At 55.0% G+C, this 24,479-nt stretch overlaps 1 protein-coding gene across 1 annotated transcript in view; it reads left to right on the plus strand.

The window, feature by feature from the left end:
- The first annotated feature begins 19,748 nt into the window (after positions 1 to 19,748).
- The window catches only part of LOC142245717 (integrin alpha-M-like), a 132,166-nt gene continuing 127,435 nt past the window's right edge, over positions 19,749 to 24,479 (plus strand). Inside the window, exon 1 of the mRNA XM_075318663.1 lies at positions 19,749 to 19,848. Within this exon, the coding sequence (XP_075174778.1) occupies positions 19,812 to 19,848 (37 nt within the window). The 5' untranslated portion in view covers positions 19,749 to 19,811. The remainder of the gene's footprint in view (positions 19,849 to 24,479) is intronic.

The raw sequence follows: 24,479 nt of genomic DNA on the forward strand, positions 1-24,479 counted from the left end.
TTCTAGGGCCCCTCAGCCGCCATCGTTGGTGTTCTGGGGCAGCTCAGCCGCCATCGTTAGTGTTCTGGGGCCCCTCAGCCGCCATCGTTGGTGTTCTGGGGCCTCTCAGCCGCCATCGTTGGTGTTCTGGGGCCCCTCAGCCGCCATCGTTGGTGTTCTGGGGCCCCTCAGCCGCCATCGTTGGTGTTCTGGGGCCCCTCAGCCGCCATCGTTGGTGTTCTGGGGCCCCTCAGCCGCCATCGTTGGTGTTCTGGGGCCCCTCAGCCGCCATCGTTGGTGTTCTGGGGCCCCTCAGCCGCCATCGTTGGTGTTCTGGGGCCCCTCAGCCGCCATCGTTGGTGTTCTGGGGCCGCTCAGCCGCCATCGTTGGTGTTCTGGGGCCGCTCAGCCGCCATCGTTGGTGTTCTGGGGCCGCTCAGCCGCCATCGTTGGTGTTCTGGGGCCGCTCAGCCGCCATCGTTGGTGTTCTGGGGCCGCTCAGCCGCCATCGTTGGTGTTCTGGGGCCGCTCAGCCGCCATCGTTGGTGTTCTGGGGCCGCTCAGCCGCCATCGTTGGTGTTCTGGGGCCTCTCAGCCGCCATCGTTGGTGTTCTGGGGCCTCTCAGCCGCCATCGTTGGTGTTCTGGGGCCTCTCAGCCGCCATCGTTGGTGTTCTGGGGCCTCTCAGCCGCCATCGTTGGTGTTCTGGGGCCTCTCAGCCGCCATCGTTGGTGTTCTGGGGCCTCTCAGCCGCCATCGTTGGTGTTCTGGGGCCTCTCAGCCGCCATCGTTGGTGTTCTGGGGCCTCTCAGCCGCCATCGTTGGTGTTCTGGGGCCTCTCAGCCGCCATCGTTGGTGTTCTGGGGCCTCTCAGCCGCCATCGTTGGTGTTCTGGGGCCTCTCAGCCGCCACCGTTGGTGTTCTGGGGCCGCTCAGCCGCCACCGTTGGTGTTCTGGGGCCTCTCAGCCGCCACCGTTGGTGTTCTGGGGCCTCTCAGCCGCCATCGTTGGTGTTCGGGGGCCCCTCAGCCGCCATCGTTGGTGTTTGGGGGCCCCTCAGCCGCCATCGTTGGTGTTCGGGGGCCCCTCAGACGCCATCATCCCTGTCTTTTCTCCTTCAGGTATCTTCTGTGCACTCCGGGGACGCGGCAGAGACTCGGTTGGAGGTGTCGGGGGCAGGACTGCGTGTAGTTGGGGGGCTGGCTGGTGGTGCCCCCTGCTTGACTCAGGTGGGACCCTCTCCCTTCAGAAGTCCGGTGTCCCTGGACGGAACATTACTGGTGTGGACGGGCGAGACTGACCTCCCAAACCTTGTGGGTGAGTAATGACCCGGCACTCGTGGCTTCTGGCCCATCTCCTCCTCATAGACAGACACCACCAGCCTCTCTAGGAGACCATTCTTGGGGCGAGCAGAGTCTCCCCTCCATTATAATATTATTTTTTATTATTATTATTATTATTATTATTATTATTATTAATAATAAACTTTGCTTATATAGCGCCATCATATACCTCAGCGCTGTATAGACATCATCACTGTCCCCATCAGGGCTCACATTCTACATTCCCTATCACTCTTTAGAGGAACCCGGAGCGCTAACCACTGAGCTTCCATGCTGTCCTATACATAGTACAATGCTAAACACTGAGCCCTCGTACTGTCTTGTATATAGTACACCGCTGACCACTGAGCTTCCCTATATATAGTATAGCGCTAACCACTGAGCCACCATGATGTCCTATATATAGTACACTGCTGACCACTGAGCTTCCCTATATATAGTATAGCGCTAACCACTGAGCCACCATGATGTCCTATATATAGTACACTGCTGACCACTGAGCTTCCCTATATATAGTATAGCGCTAACCACTGAGCCACCATGATTCCCTATATATAGTACACCGCTAACCACTGAGCTTCCCTATTTATAGTATAGCGCTAACCACTGAGCCACCATGATGTCCTATATATAGTACACTGCTGACCACTGAGCTTCCCTATTTATAGTATAGCGCTAACCACTGAGCCACCATGATGTCCTATATATAGTACACTGCTGACCACTGAGCTTCCCTATATATAGTATAGCGCTAACCACTGAGCCACCATGATGCCCTATATATAGTACAATGCTAAACACTGAGCCCTCGTGCTGCTCTAAAATTTTTCCCTCTTTGTTTCATTGCAGTCATTTGGTAAATTCTCATTAATGTACACTCTGCTCCCATCTTCCCAGAAAAAAACAGAAATGTAGACATTTTTTGCAAATTAAACAAGAGAAACTGATATATCACATGGTGATAAGTATTCAGCCCCTTTGCTCAGTATATCACATGGTAATAAGTATTCAGCCCCTTTGCTCAGTATTGGGTAGAGGCACCCTCCCTTTTGAGCTAGTACAGCCATGAGTCTTCTTGGGATCCTGGGTTTGGGGATCCTCGGCCATTCTTCCTGCAGATCCTCTCCAGTTCCATCAGGTTGGATGGTGAACGTTGGTGGACGCCATTTTCAGGTCTCTCCAGAGATGCTCAGTTGGGTTTAGGTCAGGGCTCTGGCTGGGCCGGTCAGGAATGGTCACAGAGTTGTCCTGAAGCCGTTCCTTTATTATTTTAGCTGTGTGCAGAGGGTCATTGTCTTGTTGGAAGGTGAACCTTCGGCCATGTCTGAGGTCCAGAGCATCTGGAGGAGGTTTTCTTCCAGGATATCTCTGTACTTGGCCACATTCATCTTTCCTTCAATTGCCACCAGTCGTCCTGTCCCTGCCCCATAGCATGATGCTGCCACCACCATACTTCACTGTGGGGATTGTGTTGGGCAGGTGATGAGTAGTGCCTGGTTTTCTCCACACATATCGCTTAGAATTATCACCAGAAAGTTATATCTTCTTCTCATCAGACCAGAGAATCTTATGTCTCATAGTCTGGGAGACCTTTGTGAGGCAAATCCCGGGATATGAAGGTGAATTATGACTCCAGTCATAATCCCTCATCACTCCCTGGCAGTGCCCCCCTCCCTTCTTGTTCTCAGTGTTCCACTTACACCTCCATGGCCATGTCCTGTGATATGGAGATGAGGTGGTGTGGGAACAAAGGACACAGGATGACTCCCTGCCGTCACCCTGTAACAAGAGTTGTATCTCATTACAAGGCTATGGAAATAGCCAGACAGAACGACTCCAGTAAAAAATGGTTCATATCTCGCAAGCCATATTTCCGATAAATATGGCAACCATAAAAATGGTGTCTCTGCATGCGGACGATGCCGGCACACCCTTTTTATGGGAGCAGGACATTGGGAAATGCCCCAGGCGTGATATCAGCCAATGGGGAACTGGCAGACAGGTCATGAGTCCCCTCGTTCTGTAGCTAAATTCATAACTGTCACAATGAGAGCATTGGCGTCCGCCTACGACGCTCCCAGGCAAAGTTATGGCCAATATCCCCTTTGCTGGATAATTCTGATCCATGCCGGGGGAGTGGCAGTGCTTCCCTGTGAGGTCACTAAAGCTGGTGTCACACTAAACGACAGCGACAACGACGTCGCTGTTACGTCACCATTTTCGGTGACGTAACAGCGACCTTGTAAGTCGCTGTTATGATCGCTGCTTAGCTGTCAAACACAGCGACGCAGCAGCGATCATAAGGTCGCTGTGCTACATGTGCAGAGAGCAGGGAGCCGCGCTTAGCGCTGGCTCCTTGCTCTCCTGCAGCACACATCGGGTTAATTAACCCGATGTGTGCTGCAGCTACATGTCACAGTGCAGAGAGCAGGGAGCCGCGCGCACTGCTTAGCGCTGGCTCCTTGCTCTCCTTGCTACAGTATACATCGGGTTAATTACCCGATGCATACTGCAGCCACATGTCACAGTGCAGGAGCCGGCGCTGGCAGCAAGAGCGGAGGCTGGTAACCAGCGTAAACATCGGGTAACCAGGGAAAGGTCTTCCCTTGGTTACCCGATGTTTACGCTGGTTACAGCTTACCGCAGCTGCCAGTGCCGGCTCCTGATCGCTTCATTTCGTCGCTCTCTCGCTGTCACACACAGCGATGTGTGTGTCACAGCGGGAGAGTGACGACCAAAAAATGAAGCTGGACATTCAGCAACGACCGGCGACCTCACAGCAGGGGCCAGGTCGTTGCTGGATGTCACACACAGCGACAGCGACGGGACGTCGCTGCAACGTCACAGAAAATGGTGACGTAGCAGCGACGTCGTTGTCGTCGTCGTTATGTGTGACACCAGCTTAAGGTAGGAGGGGACCTGGATTGGCCCAGGTTGATAACCCTACTTCGGCCATTTTCCAGCGTTCTTTCGCTGGGGGCACGTGTAGGAAACATCTGTGGGAAGGATCCTAGAAACCTGGGTACAGCGCCCCCCTGTGGCCAGACGCAACAAGGTAACTGCTGGAACCGTGTATGCCTGTTTGTAACCCATGCTTTATCTGTAACTGTACTCTGACATATGTATATTCTGTAGATTCCCTATTGTATATATTGTAGTTTCTAGTGTGCTTTAGGCTGATTAAATTATATAATTAATCTTGGGCTGTTCTGTTATCTCGATCTTGAATCCCACGTCTGTGTGTTCGGCTAATAGTTACCGTGAAGCGGTTGGTGGCAGCGAATTGTGCCAAGGATTATTGTGGGGAGGCCAGTGAGATTCGGGGAGATTTTATATATTCCGCCCGCGGAGGTCGGGGGAATATATACCCTACTCTCACCGGGGACCCTTCAATAATCGGCATAAGTAGTATAGCGGCCTCCTTGCTTATGGTCGGGCAATTCCATAATTGGCCTGACTATAAGAGGGGCGCTAGAGAGCGCGTCACGTGCTCTGTCTGTCGGTCGGGAGGTATAAAGGAGGGGTGACCCCCACTTGTTACCCCCCGATTGTGACGTACTGGTAGCCAGCGCGGGGGATTTCTGAGTGACCCCCCCGGTGGTTTGTGACATATTGGTGGCATAGCGGTGGGATCGAGATAATAGTGTGTGTGAGTGTGAGACCCATACTCCCAGACACTAAAGACTGCCTGCAGCAGCTGTGGCTGCTGGGGTCTTCAGACTAGCTCAACACTAGAGTGTCAGAGTGCAGATACTGTAAGGTGTGTGGAGGCATCAGGTGTCAGTTCTGTGTCAGTGACCAAAAGTCTGCAAGAATGGCTGATGGCACCAGGAGCAGAGCTATGCAACTGGCCAATGCTAAGGCAGGAGCCGAAGAGAGGGAGGACGGTGCTGTGGACAGCAATGAGGAGGTTGCCCACGAGTCCTCCAGGAGCTCGACGCCAGAAAACCGTTCTGCCGAGGACATTGCGCAACCTGGCACTGCTGGACAAGATGAGGAGGAGCTCACCCAAGGTTCCTCAACGAGCCAGATGCCAGCCCTCCGCTCTGAAAGGGACAGTGAATCGCCTAGCTCTGCAGCGTGCCGCAGATCACCACGTGCCATTCCACCGAGCCTGGGAGGCTCGGATAGCCTTCTTCAAATGGCTATGGCCCTTCTCCAGGCTGGAGACCAGAAGGGCTACAAGGAACTCCTGGCAGAGCGCAGGGCAGAGCGGCAGGCAGCGCGTGACGCTGAGGCTGCGGAGCGGCACGCAGAGCGTGAGGCTGCGGAGCGAGAGCGGCAGGCAGCGCGTGAAGAGCGAGAGCGAGAGCGACAGGCAGACCGTGACTACCAGCTGCAGCTAGCTCAGCTCCGGCCCTCATCAGCCACACGTGACCTTCGAGACACCAAACTTCCAAAGGTCCGTGTTGAGGACTTCCCAGTGCTGGAGAAGGATGGAGACTTGGACTCTTTCTTGACTGCTTTTGAACGGACTTGCTTGCAGCACCATCTGGACAAGGACCAGTGGGCCAAATACCTGACCCCCCGTTTAAGGGGTAAGGCCCTGGATATCCTTGGTGACTTGCCTGCTGAGGCAGATCAGGGCTACGACACCATCAAGCGGGCCCTGATCCAACAGTACAACCTCACTCCGGAGTCCTACCGCAAGAAGTTCCGGACCCTGCAGAAGGGACCAAAGGACTCCTGGGCTGACCACCGGCGGGCACTTGCCCGAGCTGCCGACCACTGGACCCAAGGCCTGCAGCTTTCCACCGGACCGGAGGTCCTGGACTTGTTCATCACGGAGCAACTCTTGTGGAACTGCCCTGAGGATCTCCGCCAGTTCATCCGAGACCAGAAGCCAAAGGGGTCCACGGCTACAGCTGCCCTTGCCGATGACTACACCAACAACCGGGCCCCTGAGGCCAGGAGAGCGGCCACCAGCAGCACCTGGAGAGGGGGTAAGATGAATTCTGCGACTGCCCCACCTGCCCCTAGACTGCAGGGGGTGTCCCCCTCAACTCCCCTCTCCAGGCCCGTGGCAGAGCCAAGACGGTGCCACCAGTGCAACCTACCTGGACACTTCAAGGCCATGTGCCCTCAGCGTCCCAAGGCCCCGGCTCCGTCCCCGTCCCAAGGGCCGCCCAAGGTGTATTGTGTGGGTGGGGGTGGTGGTAGGTCCCTGGACAGCTTCCAACCTGTCACCGTCGGCCGGTCTGTGACCATAGGACTGCGAGACAGCGCCTCGGAGGTGACTCTGGTGCGGCCTGAGATGGTGTCCCCCCAAGACTTGATCCCTGGAAAAACCCTCGCTGTCTCCGGGATTGGAGGCACTGACCCGGCGCTGCCTGTTGCTGACATTTATGTGGACTGGGGCGCAGGGCGAGGGGTGAGGGAGGTGGGGGTAACTGATCGGATCCCTGCAAACGTGCTACTTGGGACAGATTTGGGGCAGATAACCTCCCAGTTTGGGCCCCAACCAAGGGCTGAACCTTCAGCCAGTACTGACATGCCTCCGGACAATGTTAATGTGTTATCTATGAATGATGTAAGGGAGGAGGGAGTGAACTCTGATATTTCTGCTTGCATAGACACCATAGACACACACTCAGCTGCAGCTGTGACAGGGGAGGGGGTCAGAGAAAGGTGTGACAATGCCTCTACAAGTAACCAGCCTGTGAGCTGGGATCTGTTGCCCTCTGCAGGGATAAGCAGAGAGCAGGGTGCTGCAGGGGGAGGACCAGTGTGTGGGGTGGGGGCTACCACAGCAAATGTGGGGTCCCCAGAGATTTCACAGCGGGGTTCTGTTGCTGCAGGAGGGGAACAGGCAGGTGAGATTGGGGCCGGTCCAGGAGCGGAAGTGCTCCCAGGTAAGATCTCGGTGCATGGTTCCCCCACAACCGGGGTGTCAGGAAGCCAGGTAGGTCTGCCTGAACCGGCGACTTGGTCAGGAACGGAGGAGGAGCAGGCACGACCCACGGTCGCAGCGGCTGTGGCCGCTGTCACCCGCAGTGGGAGTGCTGGAAGCCAAGGGGCCTCCCGGAGGTCCGATAGCTCTTCCCCTTCTGACCAAGTGGCAGCCGAGTCAGGTGGAGGCCAGGACACAGGTCCCGGGGTACTGACTGAAGATGTGACAGTCTCGTCGATTCTGGCCACATCTAGTCAGGGGTTTCAGGCAGCGTTAGAAGCTGACGACAGCCTGAAAGCTCTTAAGGAGCAGGCGGCACAGCCTCCCTCGGACTCGGACCCGGAGCGAGTGGTCTGGGACCAAGGACGGCTGTACCGGGCCACGGTCCAGCAGGGTTCACCGGAGGCGTGGCCCAGGGACCGACAGTTGGTGGTACCCTATCCGTTCCGGACGGAGTTGTTGCGGATCGCACATGAGATTCCGATGGCCGGACACCTAGGGATCGCTAAGACCAAGGCCAGGTTAAACCAGCATTTCTACTGGCCAAAAATGGGGGCCGATGTGGCTGCCTACTGCCGTTCGTGTGAAACCTGTCAGAGAGTGGGGAAGGCGGGGCCACACCCCAAAGCCCCACTGGTATCTCTGCCCATCATCGATGAGCCTTTCAGGAGGGTGGCTGTGGATCTGGTCGGCCCGCTGGCCATCCCCAGCAGCTCCGGGAAACGCTTCATACTGACGGTAGTGGACTATGCCACCCGGTACCCAGAAGCAGTGGCCTTGTCGTCCATTCGGGCTGACAAGGTGGCCACCGCATTGCTGGAGATTTTCTCCCGAGTGGGTTTTCCCCAGGAAATGCTCACTGACCGGGGGACCCAATTCATGTCCCAGCTGATGGAGGCCCTCTGTAAGCAAGTCCAGGTGCGACATCTGGTGGCCAGCCCGTACCATCCACAGACTAATGGCCTGTGCGAGCGGTTCAATGGCACCTTAAAGCAGATGCTTAAGATGTTGGTCGACTCCCATGGGCGTGACTGGGAGCGGTATCTCCCACACCTGTTATTTGCTTACCGGGAGGTTCCACAGGCCTCAACAGGATTCTCACCGTTTGAGCTCCTGTACGGGCGACGTGTGCGGGGCCCCCTGGCTCTGGTGAAAGAGGCTTGGGAAGGGGATTTGGCCACCCCTGGAGTGTCGGTTATCGAGTATGTCATGCGCTTCCGGGACAAAATGCAGGCCTTGACGCAACTGGTACACGACAATATGGCTCAAGCCCAGGCCGATCAGAAGCGTTGGTACGACCAGAACGCTTGTGAGAGGACCTACCAAGTGGGTCAAAAGGTGTGGGTACTGGTCCCCGTACCACAGGACAAGCTTCAGGCAGCCTGGGAAGGCCCATACCTCGTGTACCAGCAGCTCAACCCTGTAACGTACCTGGTCACCCTGGACCCTGCCCGTGGAAGGCGGAAGCCCTTCCATGTGAACATGATGAAGGCACATCATGAGCGGGAGGCATGTGCGCTCCCCGTGTGCAACCTGCCCGAGGAGGGAGAAGCGGAAACCCTCTTGGATATGCTAGCCCAGGTTAGGGCAGGCGGATCCATTGAGGATGTGGAGGTTGGCCACCAGCTCTTGGAAGACCAATGGTCCCAGCTGTGGGCCACCCTCCTCCCCTTCCGGGGGTTGTTTACCAACCAGCCCGGAAGGACTGACTTGGCTGTCCATCACGTGGACACTGGGGATCATCCCCCGATCCGGCGGTCAGCATATCGGGTCTCCCTGGAGGTGCAGCAACACATGCGCCAGGAGATTGACGAGATGCTGAAGCTGGGGGTGATCCAGGCATCCAACAGCGCTTGGGCCTCGCCTGTAGTCCTCGTCCCTAAGAAGGACCGAACCACTCGGTTCTGCGTGGACTACAGGGGGCTCAATGCTGTCACGGTCGCCGATGCGTACCCAATGCCACGCATCGATGACCTGCTCGATCAGTTGGCCGGGGCTCAGTACCTGACCATCATGGATCTGAGCCGGGGATATTGGCAGATCCCCCTGACTCGCAAGGCCAGGGAACGCTCTGCCTTTATTACCCCATTTGGACTGTACGAGTCCACGGTGATGCCATTCGGGATGAGGAATGCCCCTGCCACTTTCCAGCGGATGGTCAACACCCTGCTCAAGGGACTTGAAGGGTACGCGGCCGCGTACCTGGATGACATTGCCGTCTTCAGTCCCACCTGGGAGGACCACCTAGAGCATCTAGCACAGGTGCTCAGGCGGATCCACCGGGCAGGTTTGACCATCAAGCCGGGAAAGTGTCAGCTGGCCATGAGCGAGGTCCAGTACCTCGGTCACCGGGTAGGTGGGAGAACACTGAAGCCCGAGCCTGAGAAAGTGGAAGCCATCGCATCCTGGCCCACCCCCAGGACCAAGAAGCAGGTGATGTCCTTCTTGGGGACCGCTGGGTACTATAGGAGGTTTGTTCCATGCTATAGTAGCCTGGCAAAGCCCTTGACGGACCTCCCCAAGAAGAAGCTGCCCTCTGCAGTCGATTGGACAATGGACTGCGAGACAGCCTTCCGGGCCCTAAAGGACGCCCTGTCCAGCCCGCCCGTGCTACAGGCAGCCGACTTCACGCGGCCGTTTGTAGTACAGACCGACGCCAGTGACTTCGGCCTCGGTGCGGTGCTCAGCCAGGTGGACTCTGCGAGCCAAGAGCACCCAGTCTTGTACCTGAGCAGGAAGCTGTTACCAAGGGAAGTTGCCTATTCCACGATGGAGAAGGAGTGCCTGGCCATAGTGTGGGCCCTGCAGCGTCTGCAACCCTATCTATACGGGCGCCACTTCATCGTGGAGACGGACCACAATCCCCTCAGCTGGTTGCACACCGTCTCTGGGACGAATGGGCGATTGTTGCGATGGAGCCTTGCGCTCCAGCAATACAACTTCACCATTCGCCACACAAGGGGCCGTGACCACGGTAACGCAGACGGGCTGTCCCGACAAGGAGAGGTCGCGGACGGGCGCACGGGGGAACACCGGAGTGTGCTGCCCCCTAGCGCCCTCAAAAGGGGGGAGGTGTGAGGCAAATCCCGGGATATGAAGGTGAATTATGACTCCAGTCATAATCCCTCATCACTCCCTGGCAGTGCCCCCTCCCTTCTTGTTCTCAGTGTTCCACTTACACCTCCATGGCCATGTCCTGTGATATGGAGATGAGGTGGTGTGGGAACAAAGGACACAGGATGACTCCCTGCCGTCACCCTGTAACAAGAGTTGTATCTCATTAGCAAGGCTATGGAAATAGCCAGACAGAACGACTCCAGTAAAAAATGGTTCATATCTCGCAAGCCATATTTCCGATAAATATGGCAACCATAAAAATGGTGTCTCTGCATGCGGACGATGCCGGCACACCCTTTTTATGGGAGCAGGACATTGGGAAATGCCCCAGGCGTGATATCAGCCACTGGGGAACTGGCAGACAGGTCATGAGTCCCCTCGTTCTGTAGCTAAATTCATAACTGTCACAATGAGAGCATTGGCGTCTGCCTACGACGCTCCCAGGCAAAGTTATGGCCAATATCCCCTTTGCTGGATAATTCTGATCCATGCAGGGGGAGTGGCAGTGCTTCCCTGTGAGGTCACTAAGGTAGGAGGGGACCTGGATTGGCCCAGGTTGATAACCCTACTTCGGCCATTTTCCAGTGGTCTTTTCGCTGGGGGCACGTGTAGGAAACATCTGTGGGAAGGATCCTAGAAACCTGGGTACAGCGCCCCCCTGTGGCCAGACGCAACAAGGTAACTGCTGGAACTGTGTATGCCTGTTTGTAACCCATGCTTTGATTGTAACTGTACTCTGACATATGTATATTCTGTAGATTCCCTATTGTATATATTGTAGTTTCTAGTGTGCTTTAGGCTGATTAAATTATATAATTAATCTTGGGCTGTTCTGTTATCTCGATCTTGAATCCCACGTCTGTGTGTTCGGCTAATAGTTACCGTGAAGCGGTTGGTGGCAGCGAATTGTGCCAAGGATTATTGTGGGGAGGCCAGTGAGATTCGGGGAGATTTGATATATTCCGCCCGCGGAGGTCGGGGGAATATATACCTTACTCTCACCGGGGACCCTTCAATAATCGGCATAAGTAGTATAGCGGCCTCCTTGCTTATGGTCGGGCAATTCCATAATTGGCCTGACTATAAGAGGGGCGCTAGAGAGCGCGTCACGTGCTCTGTCTGTCGGTCGGGAGGTATAAAGGAGGGGTGACCCCCACTTGTTACCCCCCGATTGTGACGTACTGGTAGCCAGCGCGGGGGATTTCTGAGTGACCCCCCCGGTGGTTTGTGACAACCTTCATGGGTTTTTTGCAAACTCTATGCAGCTTTCATATGTCTTGCACTGAGGAGAGGCTTCCATCGGCCACTCTCCCATAAAGACCCGACTGGTGGAAGCTGCAGTAACAGGCCACTCTGCCATAAAGGCCGGACTGGTGGAGGCTGCAGGGATAGGTGACTTTGTGGAGCTTTCTCCCATCTCCCTACTGCATCTCTGGAGCTCAGCCGCAGTGATCTTGGGGTTCTTCTTTACCTCCCTCACCAAGGCTCTTCTCCCACGATTGCTCAGTTTGGCTGGACGGCCGGGTCTAGGAAGAGTTCTGGAGGTGCCAAACTTCTCCCATTTAAGGATTATGGAAGCCACTGTGATCTTAGGAACCTTGAGAACTGCAGAAATTCTTTTGTAACCTTGGCCAGATCTGTGCCTTGCCACAATTCTGTCTCTGAGCTCCTTGGGCAGTTCCTTTGACCTCATGATCCTCATTTGGTGTGACATGCAGTGTGAGCTGTGAGGTCTTATATAGACAGGTGTGCGCCTTCCCAAATCACGTCCTATCAGTGTAATTACACACCACTGGACTCCAATGAAGGAGCAGAACCATCTCAAGGAGGATCACAAGGAAATGGACAGCATGTGACTTACATATGAGTGTCTGAGCAAAGGGGCTGAATACTTATGACCATGTGTTATACTGAGCAAAAGGGCTGAATACTTATGACCATGGAATATACTGAGCAAAGGGGCTGAATACTTATGACCATGTGTTATACTGAGCAAAGGGGCTGAATACTTATGACCATGGAATATACTGAGCAAAGGGGCTGAATACTTATGACCATGTGTTATACTGAGCAAAGGGGCTGAATACTTATCACCATGTGTTATACTGAGCAAAGGGGCTGAATACTTATGACCATGTGTTATACTGAGCAAAGGGGCTGAATACTTATCACCATGTGTTATACTGAGCAAAGGGGCTGAATACTTATCACCATGTGTTATACTGAGCAAAGGGGCTGAATACTTATTACCATGGAATATACTGAGCAAAGGGGGTGAATACTTATCACCATGTGTTTATACTGAGCAAAGGAGCTGAATATTTGACCGTGGGATATTTCAGTTTCTCTTGTTTAATACATTTGCAAAAATTTCTACATTTCTGGGTTTGTTTGTTTTTTTTTCCAAGATGGGGCGCGGAGTGCACATTAATGAGAATTTACCAAATGGCTGCAATGAAACAGAGTGAAGAATGTAAAGGGGTGTGAATACTTTCCCTACCCACTGTATATAACAGTGTTGACCACTGAGCCGGCGGGCTGGCCTATGTACAGTACAGTGTTGACCACTGAGCCGGCGGGCTGGCCTATGTACAGTACAGTACAGTGCTGACCACTGAGCCGGCGGGCTGGCCTATGTACAGTACAGTGCTGACCACTGAGCCGGCGGGCTGGCCTATGTACAGTACAGTGCTGACAACTGAGCCGGCAGGCTGGCCTATGTACAGTACAGTGCTGACCACTGAGCCGGCGGGTTGGCCTATGTACAGTACAGTGCTGACCACTGAGCCGGCGGGCTGGCCTATATACAGTACAGTGCTGACCACTGAGCCGGCGGGCTGGCCTATATACAGTACAGTGCTGACCACTGAGCCGGCGGGCTGGCCACGGTTGTCCCGATTCCTCACGCTCTTCTCTTATCTTGCAGAGGTTCTGGCTGCGGCAGGGTCTCGGCTCCAGACGTTCCACGTGTCGGGTGGATGCAGCGTGGCCGGGATCTCGGGTGCTCTCCGGGACGTGTCGGGCCTGGGCTCCTGTCTGCAGATCTCGCTCTGACGCCCCCGGAGCCTCCTCAGTCACTGACATCTTACTCTCCTGACATTAAATACAAAGCTTCTGGTTTATCTCTCGTCTCCACCATTGTATTGTACGGCCTGACTCCTCCGGACGGGTGTATGATGGACCGGGGTGGGGGGTGTGCGGGGCGGGCGGGGGGGGGCACCGGCCATATAGGAGGGCAGCGGGGGGCACCGGCCATATATAGGAGGGCAGCGGGAGTCTGGGGTGGGGGAGACACCGGATATATATAGGAGGGCAGCGGGTGTCCGGGGTGGGGGAGACACCGGCTATATATAGGAGGGCAGCGGGAGTCCGGGGTGGGGGAGACACCGGCTATATATAGGAGGGCAGCGGGTGTCCGGGGCGGGGGAGGCACCGGCTATATATAGAAGGGCAGCGGGAGTCTGGGGTGGGGGAGACACCGGATATATATAGGAGGGCAGCGGGTGTCCGGGGTGGGGGAGACACCGGCTATATATAGGAGGGCAGCGGGTGTCCGGGGTGGGGGAGACACCGGCTATATATAGAAGGGCAGCGGGAGTCTGGGGTGGGGGAGACACCGGATATATATAGGAGGGCAGCGGGTGTCCGGGGTGGGGGAGACACCGGCCATATAGGAGGGCAGCGGGTGTCCGGGGTGGGGGAGACACCGGCTATATATAGGAGGGCAGCGGGAGTCTGGGGCGGGGGAGACACCGGATATATATAGGAGGGCAGCGGGAGTCCGGGGTGGGGGAGACACCGGCCATATATAGGAGGGCAGCGGGTGTCCGGGGTGGGGGAGACACCGGCTATATATAGGAGGGCAGCGGGTGTCCGGGGCGGGGGAGACACCGGCCATATATAGGAGGGCAGCGGGTGTCCGGGGCGGGGGAGACACCGGCTATATATGGGAGGGCAGTGGGTGTCCGGGGCGGGGGAGACACCGGCTATATATGGGAGGGCAGCGGGAGTCTGGGGTGGGGGAGACACCGGCCATATATAGGAGGGCAGCGGGTGTCCGGGGCGGGGGAGACACAGTCTATATATAGGAGGGCAGCGGGTGTCCGGGGCGGGGGAGACACCGGCTATATATAGGAGGGCAGCGGGTGTCCGGGGCGGGGGAGACACCGGCTATATATAGGAGGGCAGCGGGAGTCTGGGGCGGGGGAGACACCGGCTATATATAGGAGGGCAGCGGGTGTCCGGGGTGGGGGAGACACCGGATATATATAGGAGGGCAGCGGGTGTCCGGGGCGGGGGAGACACCGGATATATATAGGAGGGCAGCGGGTGTCCGGGGTGGGGGAGACACCGGATATATATAGGAGGGCAGCGGGTGTCCGGGGTGGGGGAGACACCGGCTATATATAGGAGGGCAGCGGGTGTCCGGGGTGGGGGAGACACCGGCTATATATAGGAGGGCAGCGGGTGTCCAGGGTGGGGGAGACACCGGCTATATATAGGAGGGCAGCGGGTGTCCGGGGCGGGGGAGACACCGGCTATATATAGGAGGGCAGCGGGAGGCTGGGGCGGGGGAGACACCGGCTATATATAGGAGGGCAGCGGGAGGCTGGGGCGGGGGAGACACCGGCTATATATAGGAGGGCAGCGGGTGTCCGGGGCGGGGGAGACACCGGCTATATATAGGAGGGCAGCGGGTGTCCGGGGCGGGGGAGACACAGTCTATATATAGGAGGGCAGCGGGTGTCCGGGGCGGGGGAGACACCGGCTATATATAGGAGGGCAGCGGGTGTCCGGGGCGGGGGAGACACCGGCTATATATAGGAGGGCAGCGGGAGTCTGGGGCGGGGGAGACACCGGCTATATATAGGAGGGCAGCGGGTGTCCGGGGTGGGGGAGACACCGGATATATATAGGAGGGCAGCGGGTGTCCGGGGCGGGGGAGACACCGGATATATATAGGAGGGCAGCGGGTGTCCGGGGTGGGGGAGACACCGGCTATATATAGGAGGGCAGCGGGTGTCCGGGGTGGGGGAGACACCGGCTATATATAGGAGGGCAGCGGGTGTCCAGGGTGGGGGAGACACCGGCTATATATAGGAGGGCAGCGGGTGTCCGGGGCGGGGGAGACACCGGCTATATATAGGAGGGCAGCGGGAGGCTGGGGCGGGGGAGACACCGGCTATATATAGGAGGGCAGCGGGAGGCTGGGGCGGGGGAGACACCGGCTATATATAGGAGGGCAGCGGGTGTCCGGGGCGGGGGAGACACCGGCTATATATAGGAGGGCAGCGGGTGTCCGGGGCGGGGGAGACACAGTCTATATATAGGAGGGCAGCGGGTGTCTGGGGCGGGGGAGACACCGGCTATATATAGGAGGGCAGCGGGTGTCCGGGGCGGGGGAGGCACCGGCTATATATAGGAGGGCAGCGGGTGTCCGGGGCGGGGGAGGCACCGGCTATATATAGGAGGGCAGCGGGTGTCCGGGGCGGGGGAGGCACCGGATATATATAGGAGGGCAGCGGGTGTCCGGGGCGGGGGAGGCACCGGCTATATATAGGAGGGCAGCGGGTGTCCGGGGCGGGGGAGGCACCGGATATATATAGGAGGGCAGCGGGAGTCTGGGGCGGGGGAGACACCGGCTATATATAGGAGGGCAGCGGGAGTCTGGGGCGGGGGAGACACCGGCTATATATAGGAGGGCAGTGGGAGTCTGGGGCGGGGGAGACACCGGCTATATATAGGAGGGCAGCGGGTGTCCGGGGCGGGGGAGACACCGGCTATATATAGGAGGGCAGCGGGTGTCCGGGGTGGGGGAGACACCGGATATATATAGGAGGGCAGCGGGTGTCCGGGGTGGGGGAGACACCGGCTATATATAGGAGGGCAGCGGGAGTCCGGGGTGGGGGAGACACCGGCCATATAGGAGGGCAGCGGGTGTCCGGGGTGGGGGAGACACCGGCTATATATAGGAGGGCAGCGGGTGTCCGGGGTGGGGGAGACACCGGATATATATAGGAGGGCAGCGGGAGTCTGGGGCGGGGGAGACACCGGATATATATAGGAGGGCAGCGGGAGTCCGGGGTGGGGGAGACACCGGATATATATAGGAGGGCAGCGGGTGTCCGGGGCGGGGGAGACATTGGCTATATATAGGAGGGCAGAGGGAGTCCGGGGTGGGGGAGACACCGGCCATATAGGAGGGCAGCGGGAGTCTGGGGCGGTGGAGACATTGGTCATATAGGAGGGCAGCGGGAGTCTGGGGCGGGGGAGGCATTGGTCATATCTGAAGAAGGGGAGTAGGTGTCTGTGGTGGGGGACGCACCGGTCATATCAGTGGGGGCAGTGTGTATGTGAGGTGAGGGGCAGCGTATACCCGGGGGCTCAGCACTGATTAGTGTCACCGCTTCTCTCTTCTGAGTCCTGAGGTAATCAGTAAGAAGTTGTGAAACAACAAAACTCAACCGCAAACGTTCAGTCCTGGCCCGTACTTCCCAATACACCCATACAGTGCAGAAATAATACCGCCATAGAAATAACACCGCCATACAGCTCCTGGGTATCGCTATATGGTAGATGTTGTGATCTGGGGTTTGTGGTCCTTTTCTGGGGGTCATGTGATCATTTTTGGGGGGTGATGTGTTCTCTCTTGGAGTGATGTGATCCTTCTTTGGCATGACACTATATACACTGTGTGCAGAATTATTAGGCAGATGAGTATTGTGATCACATGACACTTGTTATACATGTCGTCCTACTCCAAGCTGTATAGTGAGAGCCAACTACCAATGCAGTAATTCCGGTGATGTGCACCTCTGTAATGAGGAGGGGTGCGGTGTAATGAGGAGGGGTGCGGTGTAATGAGGAGGGGTGCGGTGTAATGAGGAGGGGTGCGGTGTAATGAGGAGGGGTGCGGTGTAATGACATCAACACCCTATATAAGGTAAATAACTGCCCATGAACTGAGGAAAACCAAGCGTGAAGCTGCCAAGATGCCATTTACCACCAGTGTGGCCATATTTCAGAGCCGCAATGTTACTGGAGTATCAGAAAGCACAAGGTGTGCCATACTCAGGGACAGGCCAAGGTAAGGAAGGCCGAAAACCACCACCTCTGACCAAGAAACAGAAGATAAAACCTCAAGACTGGGCCAAGAAATATCTGAAGACGGATTCTTCACAGGTTTTATGGACTGATGAAATGAGAGTGACTCTTGATGGGCAGATGGATGGGCCAGAGGCTGGATCAGTAAAGGGCAGAGAGCTCCACTCCGACTCAGACGCCAGCAAGGTGGAGGTGGGCACTGGTATGGGCTGGGATCAGCAAAGATCAACTTGTGGGACCTTTTCGGGTTGAGGATGGAGTGAAGCTCAACTCCCAGACCTACTGCCAGTTTCTGGAAGACAACTTCTTCAAGCAGTGGTACAGGAAGAAGTCGCTATCGCTCAAGAGGAACATGATTTTCCTGCAGGACAATGCTCCATCACATGCATCCAACTACTCCACAGCGTGGCTGGCCAGTAAAGGTCTAAAAGATGAAAAAATAATGACATGGCCCGCTTGTTCACCTGATCTGAACCCCATAGAGAACCTGTGGTCCCTCATAAAATGTGAGATCTACAGGGAGGGGAAACAGTCCACCTCTGGGAGCAGTGTCTGGAGGCTGCGGAGTCTGGAGGCTGCGGAGTCTGGAGGCTGCGGAGTCTGGGGGCTGCGGAGTCTGGGGGCTGCGGAGTCTGGAGGCTGCGGAGTCTGGGGGCTGCGGAGTCTGGGGGCTGCGGAGTCTGGGGGCTGCGGAGTCTGGGGGCTGCGGAGTCTGGGGGCTGCGGAGTCTGGGGGCTGCGGAGTCTGGGGGCTGCTGCACGCAATGTTGATGGTAAACAGATGAAGCAATGACAGGATCTATGGATGGTGGCTGCTGGGGGCATCATATAGAAAGGGGGCGATATATATATATATATATATATATATATATATATATATATATATATATATATATATATATATATATATATATATATATATATATATATATATATAATTATATTGGGCACTCATTTTTGGGTTTTGGTTTTATGTCAGGAATGTTTATTTCTATGTTGTGCAGTTGTATTGGTTTCCTGGTGACAATAAACAAGTGATGGGAATAGATTTGGTTTTTATTAAGTTGTCTTAGGCTATGTGCGCACTAGAAATGTGAAGTTTCTCAAGAAAATTTCTTGAGAAATTTCTGGGAGTGAAAGATTTCCGGACCTCCGGAAAAAATCCGCACCATGCGGATTTACCGCGGAATAGCCGCGATTTTGCCGCGATTTTCCCCCGGGTGGTTCCCTGCGGATTTTGCAGGCTGTACTGGACATGTTCATTTTCTCAAGAAATTTTCTCGAGAAATTCTTCTCAAGGAAATTTGTTGAGAAAAATCCGCACAGTGCGCACAGATATATATATTTTTTTTTCTTCATAGAATTTGCTGGGAAATGTGTGCAGAAAGATTGCAGACATTTCTCAAGAAATTTCCGCGGCAAATCCACGGGTAAAAAGGTCTAGTGCGCACAGAGCCTAATAATTCTGTATAAGTGAATACCATCTTCGTAGTGATGGGCGGGGTCTCCTCTTCCCGGGGGTCAGGGGTCTCCTCTTCCCGGGGGTCAGGGGTATCCTCTTCCCAGGGGTCAGGGGTCTCCTCTTCCCGGGGGTCAGGGGTCTCCTCTTCCTGGGGATCAGGGGTCTCCTCTTCCCGGGGGTCAGGAGTCTCCTCTTCCCGGGGGTCAGGGGTCTCCTCTTCCAGGGGGTCAGGGGTCTCCTCTTCCCGGGGGTCAGGGGTATCCTCTTCCCGGGGGTCAGGGGTCTCCTCTTCCCGGGGGTCAGGGGTCTCCTCTTCCCGGGGGTCAGGGGTCTCCTCTTCCCGGGGGTCAGGGGTCTCCTCTTGCCGGGGGTCAGGGGTCTCCTCTTGCCGGGGGTCAGGGGTCTCCTCTTGCCGGGGGTCAGGGGTCTCCCCTTGCCGGGGGTCAGGGGTCTCCCCTTGCCGGGGGTCAGGGGTCTCCTCTTGTGGTCTCGGTGAAGCGGTGAGGATGCCGCGTCTCCTCTCTGGGCGCTGTACACACCTCAGCGTCTCTAGGACAGACGAGAGCGTCTACATGATGTTTCCCTTTCCTTACAGAAAACCCGTGTACAATGTGAGAATGAGGCCACGGCTTCTTGGCTCCTTATTACTCGGGGGTCTCGCTACGAGTGCTGGCTCCAGCCTCACCGTCCTGGAGAGGAGGAGAGGGAAGAGGCAGCAGAGTGTGATGGAGGCGCTGCCTCCGCTCCCTCCAGCTCATACTCACATCCATCACTTGTATTTCTTACTTCTGCTTCTGGCTGTTGCGTGTGTTTGAGGAAGTCTCGGATCTGACCATAGCGCTCAGTCTATAAGGGTGTGAGGACTTATCTGAGATCATCAGAACACAGGATCTGGCCGCGGTCTGCATTGGGCTGAGATGGCGGCTCCGCTGCGCTGGTGTCTTCTGGGTCTGGGTGAGTGATGGGGACATTATATCACTTCATGGCTCTGGCTGCAGGGGGATGAAGGGTGCAGAGGAGTAAAGACCCCCCCAGATTGTCCTCAGAGGAGTAAAGACCCCCCAGATTGTCCTCAGAGGACTAAAGACCCCCCAGATTGTCCTCAGAGGACTAAAGACCCCACAGATTGTCCCCAGAGGAGTAAAGACCCCCTGGATTGTCCTCCTCAGAGGAGTAAAGACCCCCGGATTGTCCTCCTCAGAGGAGTAAAGACCCCCCGGATTGTCCTCAGAGGACTAAAGACCCCACAGATTGTCCCCAGAGGAGTAAAGACCCCCCCGATTGTCCCCAGAGGAGTAAAGACCCCCCCCGATTGTCCTCACAGGAGTAAAGACCTCCAGATTGTCCTCCGAGGAGTAAAGACCCCCCCAGATTGTCCTCAGAGGAGTAAAGACCCTCCAGATTGTCCTCCGAGGAGTAAAGACCCCCCCAGATTGTCCTCCTCAGAGGAGTAAAGACCCTCCAGATTGTCCCCACAGTCTGAACAGAACACAACGGAGGGGCGCTGATGAGAGCTGGACGGAATATATACGTGATATACTGTATATTGGTGTGGTGTATACGGTATATAGGTGTGGTATATAATATATAGGTGGTATATACTGTATATAGGTGTGGTATATAATATATAGGTGGTATATACTGTATATAGGTGTGGTATATAATATATAGGTGTGTATACGGTATATAGGTGTGGTATATAATATATAGGTGGTGTATACGGTATATAGGTGTGGTATATAATATATAGGTGGTATATACTGTATATAGGTGTGGTATATAATATATAGGTGGTATATACTGTATATAGGTGTGGTATATAATATATAGGTGGTATATACTGTATATAGGTGTATATAATATATAGGTGGTATATACTGTATATAGGTGTGGTATATAATATATAGGTGGTATATACTGTATATAGCTATATAGGTGTGGTATATAATATATAGGTGGTGTGCGGCTGACGTTGGATTTATTCTTTCTTTATTTGCATTATCACATAGAGATAATCAGAAGAGCAGGAAATGCCAAAACCTGAGCTCCATAGGGACAGCAGTGTATACAGTGACCACACACAGGGGATATATAGTGATTGAGATATATATATATATATATATATATCCTGTATATTGCTGGGTATAGATGATATAGGGACAGCAGTGTATACAGTGATCACACACAGGGGATATACAGTGATTGAGGTACATATATATCCTGTGTATTAGTGGGTATAGATAATATAGGGACAGCAGTGTATACAGTGATCACACACAGGGGATATATAGTGATTGAGGTACATATATATCCTGTGTATTAGTGGGTATAGATAATATAGGGACAGCAGTGTATACAGTGATCACACACAGGGGATATATAGTGATTGAGGTATATATATATCCTGTGTATTGGTGGATGGTGCGCAACCAGCTCTGTCCTCACCTATTGTACCATCACCCATTCCCTGTAGATTGTGAGCTCTCGCGGGCAGGGTCCTCTCTTCTCCTGTAGACTGTGAGCCCTCGCGGGCAGGGTCCTCTCTCCTCCTGTAGACTGTGAGCCCTCACGGGCAGGGTCCTCTCTCCTCCTGTAGACTGTGAGCCCTCACGGGCAGGGTCCTCTCTCCTCCTGTAGACTGTGAGCCCTCGCGGGCAGGGTCCTTTCTCCTCCTGTAGACTGTGAGCCCTCGCGGGCAGGGTCCTCTCTCCTCCTGTAGACTGTGAGCCCTCGCGGGCAGGGTCCTCTCTCCTCCTGTAGACTGTGAGCCCTCGCGGGCAGGGTCCTCTCTCCTCCTGTAGACTGTGAGCCCTCGCGGGCAGGGTCCTCTCTCCTCCTGTAGACTGTGAGCCCTCGCGGGCAGGGTCCTTTCTCCTCCTGTAGACTGTGAGCCCTCGCGGGCAGGGTCCTTTCTCCTCCTGTAGACTGTGAGCCCTCGCGGGCAGGGTCCTTTCTCCTCCTGTAGACTCTGAGCCCTCGTGGGCAGGCTCCTTTCTCCTCCTGTAGACTGTGAGCCCTCGCGGGCAGGGTCCTCTCTCCTCCTGTAGACTGTGAGCCCTCGCGGGCAGGGTCCTCTCTCCTCCTGTAGACTGTGAGCCCTCGCGGGCAGGGACCTCTCTCCTCCTGTAGACTGTGAGCCCTCGCGGGCAGGGTCCTCTCTCCTCCTGTAGACTGTGAGCCCTCGCGGGCAGGGTCCTCTCTCCTCCTGTAGACTGTGAGCCCTCGCGGGCAGGGTCCTCTCTCCTCCTGTAGACTGTGAGCCCTCGCGGGCAGGGTCCTCTCTCCTCCTGTAGACTGTGAGCCCTCGCGGGCAGGGTCCTCTCTCCTCCTGTAGACTGTGAGCCCTCGCGGGCAGGGTCCTCTCTCCTCCTGTAGACTGTGAGCCCTCGCGGGCAGGGTCCTCTCTCCTCCTGTAGACTGTGAGCCCTCGCGGGCAGGGTCCTCTCTCCTCCTATACCAGTCTGTTTTGTACTGTTAATGATTGTTGTACATATACCCTCTCTCACTTTTAAAGTGCCATGGAATAAATGGCGCTATAATAAATAATAATAATAATATAGATGATATAGGGACATCAGCGTATACAATGATGGCACACAGGGATAATAGGAATGTATGTGAGCGGTGGGGGGAGGGGCACGGAGAAGAGGACAGTATATGGCAATATAGGCGCGCAGAGCAGCAGCATATATAGGAGGACCCCCGGGGACATCACAGACCCCCATCAGTAATCGGAGAGAACAGCGGGAGATTGTCAGCTCTGCAGTCTGGGCTTTATAGTCCTACAGCGTATAGAGAACTAGATGTGTCCGATCACCGGCAGTGAAGACCTATAGGAGCAGCAGAATATGAGGCGTAAACACCCCCCGACCCCCCCCCCCCAACTGCACACCCCACCCCCCAACTCTGCACCCCCCACACCCCTCCACCGCTCTGAGAACTTTCTATTTCAGGCACCTTCTCTTCTGCTTTTTATTGTACATTTTACTAAAAACATATATTTTATGGAAGTAATATCTGTCTATGTTCCCTTTTATATACTAATGTCCCTACTTAGGTTAGGGTAACTGGTGTGTATGAGGGGCTGGGGGCACTGGTGTGTATGAGGGGCTGGGGGCACTGGTGTGTATGAGGGGCTGGGGGCACTGGTGTGTATGAGGGGCTGGGGCACTGGTGTGTATGAGGGGCTGGGGGCACTGGTGTGTATGAGGGGCTGGGGCACTGGTGTGTATGAGGGGCTGGGGGCACTGGTGTGTATGAGGGGCTGGGGCACTGGTGTGTATGAGGGGCTGGGGGCACTGGTGTGTATGAGGGGCTGGGGCACTGGTGTGTATGAGGGGCTGGGGGCACTGGTGTGTATGAGGGGCTGGGGGCACTGGTGTGTATGAGGGGCTGGGGGCACTGGTGTGTATGAGGGGCTGGGGGCACTGGTGTGTATGAGGGGCTGGGGGCACTGGTGTGTATGAGGGGCTGGGGGCACTGGTGTGTATGAGGGGCTGGGGGCACTGGTGTGTATGAGGGGCTGGGGGCACTGGTGTGTATGAGGGGCTGGGGGCACTGGTGTGTATGAGGGGTTGGGGCACTGGTGTGTATGAGGGGTTGCAGGGGCACTGGTGTGTGTGGGGAGTTGCAGGGGCACTGGTGTGTATGAGGATGGATGGATGGTTGGAGAGATGGATGGATGGATGGAGGGAGGGATATATAGATATGATAGATAGCTAGATGGATATATAGATAGATAAATACTGCATCTCTTTGTAGGTGAAGAAAAGAGTCAGATTCATTTGTTCCCATAAAACTATTATAAAGAAATGAGAAAAAATATATATATTTTTTTTATTTTAACTACCTTGGATTGAAACCAGCAACTTTCAAACTTGTGTCCAGCAGCCTCGTGGCTTTCCTAGCTTCTCTAGCTGTTCTAGCGGTTCTAGCTGCTCTAGCGGTTCTAGCTGCTCTAGCTGCTCTAGCTGTTCTAGCTGCTCTAGCTGTTCTAGCTGCTCTAGCTGTTCTAGCTGCTCTAGCTGCTCTAGCTGCTCTAGCTGTTCTAGCTGCTCTAGCTGCTCTAGTGGTTCTAGCTGCTCTAGCGGCTCTAGCGGCTCTAGCGGCTCTAGTGGCTCTAGCTGCTCTAGCTGCTCTAGTGGTTCTAGCTGCTCTAGCTGTTCTAGCTGCTCTAGCTGTTCTAGCGGCTCTAGCTGTTCTAGCTGCTCTAGCGGTTCTAGCTGTTCTAGCTGCTCTAGCTGTTGAGCCACTAGGATTGATGACGTCAGGGGGAGGATTTTACATAAATGAACCTACAATGCAGCCTCTGATTACACAGCAGATTACACAGCACACAGCTCCATTGTGCACAGCAGTGTCTCTGTGTCCTTTATTCTAGAGAGAGGAAAAGAGGGTTTTTTTCATCTAATAAAATTACTAAAAATAATAAAAAACAATAGAATAATGTAATTTTATTACACTTTTTTATAAAATAATAAACATCACAAATCAGCAAATATCATGGACATATTTGGTGTCCCTGTAATCGTAATGACCCGAACAACGCAGCGATCAGGTTATTGATGGGGATCAGTAAAAGGCGT

Source organism: Anomaloglossus baeobatrachus, chromosome 7 (assembly GCF_048569485.1).
Source record: "Anomaloglossus baeobatrachus isolate aAnoBae1 chromosome 7, aAnoBae1.hap1, whole genome shotgun sequence".
NCBI lineage: Eukaryota > Metazoa > Chordata > Amphibia > Anura > Aromobatidae > Anomaloglossus > Anomaloglossus baeobatrachus.